General features: G+C 46.4%; 1 protein-coding gene across 1 annotated transcript in view; it reads left to right on the top strand.

Moving 5' to 3' along the window:
- The first annotated feature begins 2,614 nt into the window (after window positions 1–2,614).
- Window positions 2,615–9,387, top strand: part of LOC135515541 (E3 ubiquitin-protein ligase Topors-like) — a 31,042-nt gene continuing 24,269 nt past the window's right edge. Inside the window, exons 1-5 of the mRNA XM_064939157.1 lie at window positions 2,615–2,820; window positions 3,928–4,103; window positions 5,438–5,489; window positions 5,766–6,114; window positions 7,279–7,586. Coding sequence (XP_064795229.1) covers window positions 3,931–4,103; window positions 5,438–5,489; window positions 5,766–6,114; window positions 7,279–7,586 — 882 coding nt within the window. The 5' untranslated portion in view covers window positions 2,615–2,820; window positions 3,928–3,930. The remainder of the gene's footprint in view (window positions 2,821–3,927; window positions 4,104–5,437; window positions 5,490–5,765; window positions 6,115–7,278; window positions 7,587–9,387) is intronic.

Raw genomic sequence — 9,387 nt, 5'->3', positions numbered from 1 at the left:
ATCATTTGTGCCAAAGTAGCCTGTCGTTTCGATCATTTGCGTCGAAGTAGCCTGTCGTTTCGATCATTTGCGTCAAAGTAGCCTGTCGTTTCGATCATTTGCGTCAAAGTAGCCTGTCGTTTCGATCATTTGCTTCTAAGTAGCCTGCATGCTTTGTTTTAAAGGTGATTTTTTTCTCATGCATTCTGGTACCTCAGAGGCCTTCGGTTCAACTCCCTCTCTTTTTGCCAAATTCAAAATTAAGCCTCTGTCCAATATGATACTGGGCCACCCTAACCTGTGAACATTATTTGAAGGTTGTGTGGAGATTCCAAACAATTTGTCATCATCACTGAGTAATGTCTTTAAGGAAGTCTGAACGATGTCCTGCTCAACAAAGAGATAATGTTACTCTCAACCGGGGTACAAACACACACACAGAGAAAGATACACACACACACACACACAGAGAAAGATACACACACACACACAGAGAAAGATACACACACACACACACACAGAGAAAGATACACACACACACACACAGAGAAAGATACACACAGATACAGACACACAGATACAGACACACAGAGATAGACACACAGATACAGACACACAGATACAGACACACAGAGATAGACACACAGATACAGACACACAGATACAGACACACAGAGATAGACACACAGATACAGACACACAGATACAGACACACAGAGATAAACACACAAAGATAAACACACAGATACAGACACACAGATACAGACACACAGATACAGACACACAGAGATAGACACACAGATACAGACACACAGATACAGACACACAGAGATAGACACACAGATACAGACACACAGATACAGACACACAGATACAGACACACAGAGATAGACACACAGATACAGACACACAGATACAGACACACAGAGATAGACACACAGATACAGACACACAGATACAGACACACAGAGATAGACACACAGATACAGACACACAGAGATAGACACACAGATACAGACACACAGATACAGACACACAGAGATAGACACACAGATACAGACACACAGAGATAGACACACAGATACAGACACACAGATACAGACACACAGAGATAGACACACAGATACAGACACACAGATACAGACACACAGAGATAGACACACAGATACAGACACAGATACAGAGACACACACAGACACACACACACAGATACAGACACACAGACACACACAGATACAGACACACACACACACACACACACACACACACACACACACACACACACACACACACACACACACACACACACACACACACACACACACACACACACACAGAGATACAGGCACACACAAACAGATACAGACACACAGGCACACACACAGATACAGAGACACACACAGACACACACAGATACAGACACACAGATACAGAAACACAGACACACACAGATATATAGTATAGTGCTATCTTCTGTATACCACCCCTACCTTGGGTCATTCACAACTATCTTCTGTATACCACCCCTACCTTGGGTCATTCACAACTATCTTCTGTATACCACCCCTACCTTGGGTCATTCACAACTATCTTCTGTATACCAACCCTACCTTGTCACAACACACCTGATTGGCTATAAACACTTTAAGACCACTCATAGAAGAGCTAAGTGCCTCGTTAGATCATCGTTTGCCCCTCAGTCGTCATTTTACACACATCAAATCTCTGCTAAACATTAAAGGTATATGTTTATTTGTCTGTGACCACCGAGAACTTCAATGTTGAATATGAATAGCCCCCCGCAAACAAATTGCAAAGTTATAAACAAGCGAAGCAAGGATAATAAAATAAACCCAAGATAACTGCATTGAATAATAGCTAGATTATTAGGCTAAATATTCACTTTCATATATGTGTAGTCATCCTATTTTTAAGTCAAATTGATATTTTCTATAGTGAATGATGGAACGAGCGGCTTATTATTGATCCTTGCTCCGTTCAGACAAACTGAAGAAATGCAGTGTTTACATGATCAAACAAAATAGCACGATAAAGAACTTGTCAAACGTGATACAAACACCTCGCTACATAATAGCATACGGAACATTTCTTCTCTTAGTGGATAACTGTATTGTGTAAAAAATTAAATAATAATAATAATAATACTTTAAATAGCCATAAATCATTTACGAGCGACAGCAAGCTCTTTAGCCTATATTCTGGAATCATTTTCAGCGCAGGACAGCTCCTGTAACGACACTTTGAAACGAGTGCACTGCGTGGTGTTTTGGGGGAAACGGGTGTCAGTGACGTCGTTAAAACATTCCATCACTATCGGAAAACTGGGCACCAGGTCTGAAATCTAACAATTACATGACCATTTGCTCAGTTATAGACGGGAAGTGGACGTGTAATACTTAGTGGAGATGAAGGAGACTGAAATTAAAACATATGCTTAAAGTACTTGACTTCCTCTTTCGAAATAAGAAGTGAAGATGAAATAGTTTCTACCAACATCAACAAATGTGGACACAATCAATCAACCAAAACCTCTCATCCTCCCTGGACATTAGTAAAGCGTGCGGCTGCGCGAAGGGAAAGTCCTCCAGTATCCCACAATCCTCTTTGTTACCGATTTGCGCTCTTGCTTTCTGATTCACAACATCAAGTTTTGTCGACATCCTACCATACATTTGACCATTTATAACCTTTCTTTAGGTCTGCATTCACCGTAATGTCGTCATATAGTTAGCCGATGAGCGACACTAACGGATTCGTTGGTAACGTTAGGTGATGTTTTGACGGTGAACCGGAGATCTCTGCAGGGATTCGAGTCGTCAGGTAGGAAAAAAGACGTTCGCTAACCATGTTAGCTGGCTAACGTTACTCGGCTAGCCTGTCAGCTGACGAGCTAGTTATCAACCTCTGTTGTTGTTTCGTTTGATATCATCATTAGTGCTAGTGATGTAGCTACCTAGCTATCTTTATAGGTAACTAGTGAGTGACTGCGATTGGTGAGCGATGAACCAGGACACGGATGGTTAGCATTCAGGTTTAGCTAGTTAGCTCGTTAGCTGGGCGGAAGCAGCACGTCGTTACCAAAGCCAGCTGTGAATAATAATATATATATATATATATTATATATATGCGCTAGATCTGGTCGCAAAAAAAACAATAAGAGACCATTTATGCTTGATCTGAAAATGTGTGTCGGGGGAATGGGCGGTGTGGCAGGCATAGACCAACTTGACCTCTGAACCGCATCGCCGTGCGCCTCTCAAATGTTGTCACAAGGCGGAGGGCTCTGTATAGTTACGCGTTGACATGGTTAGGTTGACGGTAGGTGAACTTGATATCTTGACAACTTCCTTCTCAAGAAGCGCATTAAGTATGAATGCCCCGAGTTCTGCAGAGGCCGTATCACCGGAAATGCTGTCCGGCCAATGCAGATGTAGGATTGACAATGCAGCGCGTTTTACTGTACATTGTTTTCACTTCACCGTTTTCACACAGTTGCTACCAACTGTTTTTTTCCCAGTGACGACACGTTTGGCGTCTGTCTTCCGTTTACACACAGTTGTTCTGTGGAGATATAGTCGTGTGGGAACCCTATAAAAGTGTTTATCAATTTTAACCTTTAAAAAAAAAAAAAAACGTTTATTTTCGCAGATATGGTCCTTATGTTTCCAAAACCCCAAGCGATGCCTGTTAATGTTCAGACCCAAGCGATGCAGCCTTCGTCCAATGACTCTTATACGTGTAATGTAATGGAACAGAGAGTCGTGGTGAAGGCTTAGGCACTCAACTAGCCACTGGTAACATGTTTGTAGACTCACATTCCCATAGTAGGCTAATCTACATTATTCTCATACATGCGCTGTAGCAAAAATGTTTCCAATTGATTTGTCTGGTATCGACTGACCTGACACCTTCTCCCCCCCTCTCTAGAAGATGGCCCCTACCAAGATGAAACTGCGTGTTCGGAGGCGGGAGAGCGGAGGAGGTGGCCAGGAACAGGAAGAAACCTCCAAGACCTCCTCTCAGTCCGTGTCGGCCGAGGCGTCTCCTGACTCTAAATGCCCAATCTGTCTGGACCGCTTCAACAACATGTCTTACCTGGACAGGTATTAGGATCCCAATTAGCTGCTGCAGAGGCTACTCTTCCTGGGGTCCAAACAGGAAACGACAAATAAAATGCATAATAAACAAATTACTACATTTACATTGCAATTGAGGCAGCAAGTGTAGGGAGACACACACATATCACATACAATGCATTTAATACTGTGTGTTTCCCTCTGTTCTGGACCTGGGGACTGTGAAGAGACCTCTGGTTGCATGTCTTGTGTTGTACTGATGAGTGTCTGAACTGTGAAGAGACCTCTGGTTGCATGTCTTGTGTTGTACAGATGAGTGTCTGAACTGGGAAGAGACCTCTGGTTGCATGTCTTGTGTTGTACTGATGAGTGTCTGAACTGTGAAGAGACCTCTGGTTACATGTCTTGTGTTGTACTGATGAGTGTCTGAATGGTGAAGAGACCTCTGGTTGCATGTCTTGTGTTGTACAGATGAGTGTCTGAGCTGTGAAGAGACCTCTGGTTGCATGTCTTGTGTTGTACAGATGAGTGTCTGAATGGTGAAGAGACCTCTGGTTGCATGTCTTGTGTTGTACAGATGAGTGTCCAAACTGTGAAGAGACCTCTGGTTGCATGTCTTGTGTTGTATAGATGAGTGTCTGAGCTGTGAAGAGACCTCTGGTTGCATGTCTTGTGTTGTACAGATGAGTGTCTGAACTGTGTTACCAACTGCTTGAACAGACCGTTTGGTACCTTCAACACCTCGCACAAAGACCAATTGTGATGCAGTCAATCTCTCCTCAACTTTGAACCAGGAGAGATTGACATGTCATTGATGTTTGTCCTTCCTGCACATATACGTGCTTCTAAGTTTAGGACCAACTGCAATTTGCGTAAGTCCTTCTGTGCCGCACCTGAATGTAACAGTGCTGCTTCCTTCCCTCTCCTCGCCCGGGTGCGAACCAGGGACCCTCTGCACACATCAACAACAGCCACCCTCGAAGCATCGTTACCCATCGCGCCACAAAAGCCGCGGCTCTTGCAGAGCAAAGGGGAACCACTACTTCAAGGTCTCAGAGCGAGTCACGTCACCCGATTGAAACGCTGTTAGCGCGCACCACCGCTGACTAGCTAGCTATTTCACACCGGTTACATGAACACACGACTGAACAGTAGTCCTGGTGCGCCAAAACGAGGGCCTGGGTAAAGGAATGAGAGGCCCGGCATACTGCTCCCAAGGTGCTTTACCCAAATCTAAGTTGTGACTTCAGCAGCCGTCACCTGACGAAGACGTGTGTGAATTCAAAATGTGTATATGTTTTTGTAGTATATCAGGTTTAAGGTGTCGCCCCGTTTCACCTGTTTCTTCGTTACCTGAACAGGTGCCTCCATCGCTTCTGCTTCCGCTGCATTCAGGAGTGGAGCAACAACAAGGTAGGAGTCAAGTCTCCCAAACAGCACCCTATTCCCTACGTAGTGCACTGCCTTTGATCAGACTCAATACGTCACATATAGCACCCTATTCCCTATGTAGTGCACTACCTTTGATCAGACCCGATATGTCCCAAACAGCACCCTATTCCCTATGTAGGGCACTACATTTTTGTGCACAGAACAAGTACTAAGCTAGACTTTTTTGTGTTTTTATAATATCATTGCTGTTGATTACTCGAGGGTGAATAACTAGTGTCTGTTATTTCTGATGTCCAGGTGGAATGTCCTCTGTGTAAACAGCCATTCTCCTCCATCCTTCACTCGATCAAGGCCCAGGACAACTTTAAAGAGTTTACTCTCAGGCCACCTCCGGTTCCGGGGGAGAACGGGACCGCAATGATGGCCGCTGCCGAAGCAGCCGCCGCTGCCCTGGTGACCGCCAGGGTCGGTGGTAGTCATGGAGAACGAAGGAGGACGAGGAGAAGAGGAGGAGGAGGAGGGGGGCAGGGGAGAGAGAGGAGACAGTCAGGACGACTGTGGAGAGGGAGGGGCCTCTCTTCTGCTCCTCCTCTCCCTCCTCTTCATCCCCCTCTTCTACCCAGGCCAGAGGATGGAGGAATGAGAGGTAACCTTGTCTTTTAATCCTCAGGTGTGATTTGTTGTTACCTTTTCAAGACCACTTTGGAAAGATGGATTTTCATTGAAGGTGCTCTTTGTTTTTTTGTGTTTTTTTTACCCAAATAAATTAAATTCAGTGCTTGAGGTTGGTCTAGACTAGAGGGTATCGTCATCTGTAGGAGTTATTCACCACCCCAGTGTGGTACCTCAGCCTGTAGGAGTTATACACCACCCCAGTGTGGTACCTCAGCCTGTAGGAGTTATTCACCACCCCAGTGTGGTACCTCAGCCTGTAGGAGTTATACACCACCCCAGTGTGGGTACCTCAGCCTGTAGGAGTTATATACCACCCCAGTGTGGTACCTCAGCCTGTAGGAGTTATATACCACCCCAGTGTGGTACCTCAGCCTGTAGGAGTTATATACCACCCCAGTGTGGGTACCTCAGCCTGTAGGAGTTATACACCACCCCAGTGTGGTACCTCAGCCTGTAGGAGTTATATACCACCCCAGTGTGGGTACCTCATCCTGTAGGAGTTATATACCACCCCAGTGTGGGTACCTCATCCTGTAGGAGTTATATACCACCCCAGTGTGGGTACCTCATCCTGTAGGACATACAGTACCTGATATTCAGGCCGAGGTGTGTATAGTTTTTTGTGTGCTCTAGGGCAACAGTGTCTAGATGGAATTTGTATTTGTGGTTTTGGCAACTGGACCTTTTTGGAACACCATTATATTGGTCTTACTGAGATTTACTGTCAGGGCCCAGACACAATCTGTGCAGAAGATCTAGGTGCTGCAGTAGGCCCTCCTTGGCAGAAGCACCAGATCATCACCAACAGTAGACATTTGATTTCAGATTCTAGTAGGGTGAGGCCGGGTGCTGCAGACTGTTCTGGTGCCCTCACTAATTTGTTGATGTATATGTTGAAGAGGGTGGGGCTTAAAGCTCCATCCCTGTCTCACCCCACGACCCTGTGGAAAGAAATGTTTGTGTTTTTTGGCAATTTTAACCGCACACTTGTTGTTTGTGTACATGGATTTTATGATGTCGTATGTTTTACCCCCAACACCACTTTCCATCTATTTGTATAGCAGACCCTCATGCACATTGAGTCAAAAGCTTTTTTTTCTCTCTCACTCTCACTTTCCCACCCCCTTACTCTCAGGAGAGATGGATGGAGAGGACCCGGGGGTCATCTTTGATGGGCTGACTGGTGTGTCCGCCCCCCCACCTCACGATCGAGGGGTGCAGCGTCTCATGGTGCGTCTGGCTGCTAGGCGACGGTCCCAGAGAGAGGGGCGCTCCGTAAGACTGCTCCGACCACGGGAGATGCTTTCCTTCCGCAGGGCGCTCTACCGCAGTGGCGTACGCGTCAGGAACGCCCGCGGGGGCTGCGAGAGGCCCCGTGACATCACTGCTGCGTTTTACCAGCGGAACCCGGTGGCTCTCCACAGACTCCTCCCCTGGTTACAGGTGTGTGTGCGTGGTTACAGATGCTGTTTCCACTTACTGGACATTCAGAAAGTATTCAGACCCCTAGACTTTTTACACATTTTGTTACGTTACAGCCTTATTCTAAAATTGTATTTATAAAATGGATTAAATTGTATATATACAATACCCCATAATGACATCACAATAGGTGGCCTACAGGAGAAATAGGACTAGCAGAGTGACTTACAGGTTGATATAGGACTAACAGGGTGACCTACAGGAGATATAGGACTAGCAGGGTGACCTACTGGAGATGTAGGACTAGCAGAGTGACCTACTGGAGATGGAGGACAAGCAGGGTGACCTACTGGAGATATAGGACTAGCAGGGTGACCTACTGGGGATATAGGACTAGCAGGGTGACCTACTGGAGATATAGAACCAGCAGGGTGACCTACTGGAGATATAGGACTAGCAGGGTGACCTACTGGAGATATAGGACTAGCAGGGTGACCTACAGGAGATATAGGACTAGCAGGGTGACCTACAGGAGATATAGGACTAGCAGGGTGACCTACAGGAGATATAGGACTAGCAGGGTGACCTACAGGAGATATAGGACTAGCAGGGTGACCTACAGGAGATATAGGACTAGCAGGGTGACCTACAGGAGATATAGGACTAGCAGGGTGACCTACAGGAGATATAGGACTAGCAGGGTGGTAGTCTGTGAATGATTCAGAACTCGGAGAGTGATTGGCTGAAGGTGAAACAGGGCTGTTGAAGTTAGTCTCTCCCTCAGAGGACCAGGGAGTCGGTGTGTTCTCCCTGGCGTTCTCCCTGGCGTTCTCCCTGGCGTTCTCACTGGCGTTCTCACTGGCGTTCTCCCTGTGGTCCGGTGTGGTTGAATTACGGCTGTGGTTAGGCTCTGGGTTCAGGTTGTTGAAAAAAGTCAGGTTAGGGAGTGTGATGTGTTCTAGGTCCTGTAGGATGGTCGCTAGGAGATGAGTCAGAGGTCGCGACCCCAGGGTCACAGGTAAGATTGACCTGGGGGAGAACATAACCGTCTGCGCTCTGGGGACGGTCGACCGCATTAGTGTTTGTGTTCAGAACGTTGTCCTTGGCGTTGACAGAAACGTCAACCACACAGTCGTCATCGAGCTCCGTTTTATGGTCGATTCCGTCATTGTGATCAATGTCCGAGTTATGGTCCGAAACGCTCAGAGAACGGTCGAGAACATCGACCGCAAAATCACTGATATCAACCCCCATGTCCATGTTGCGGCCGCCTCGTGGAAGACCAGGCACGGTCAAATAATGGTCAGAGAAATCCAGAGCGTGTTCATCTTCCAGACTGGTGGTTTGGACCGCGTGTTTGTTGTCACTGTCGCTGTCTATAGTGATGACCATGGGAGAGTGTTGGAGGGTGCGGTCGTGACGTTGTTTTCTCCGGTGTTTGCCGTCGCGTTTGCGGTTGTGTTTGGGTCGTAAGGGGCTAGCAGTGGTCACGGTCATGCCTTCATAGATGATTTCGACACTGGGGCTGCGGGACTGATGTCTCCTCTTCTTCACGCTGGGGACGGACGGACACAGAGTCAGAGAACCTACCTAGTGAGAACACACTACAAGAGGCATTTGTTAGGAAAACAAATCAACAGCGGCCAAGTACCAAATAACTGCCCTTTGGCCCTCCAAGCCAGTTCCATTTACATGGTTCCCTCGAAATCAGGGACTGATCGCAATTAAATATCACATTTATTCATGGTTCCCTCTAAATCAGGGACTGATCGCAATTAAATATCACATTTATTCATGGTTCCCTCTAAATCAGGGACTGATC

This window comes from Oncorhynchus masou, chromosome 27 (genome assembly GCF_036934945.1).
Source record: "Oncorhynchus masou masou isolate Uvic2021 chromosome 27, UVic_Omas_1.1, whole genome shotgun sequence".
Lineage (NCBI taxonomy): Eukaryota > Metazoa > Chordata > Actinopteri > Salmoniformes > Salmonidae > Oncorhynchus > Oncorhynchus masou.
This window is presented reverse-complemented; position numbering and strand designations above follow the sequence as displayed.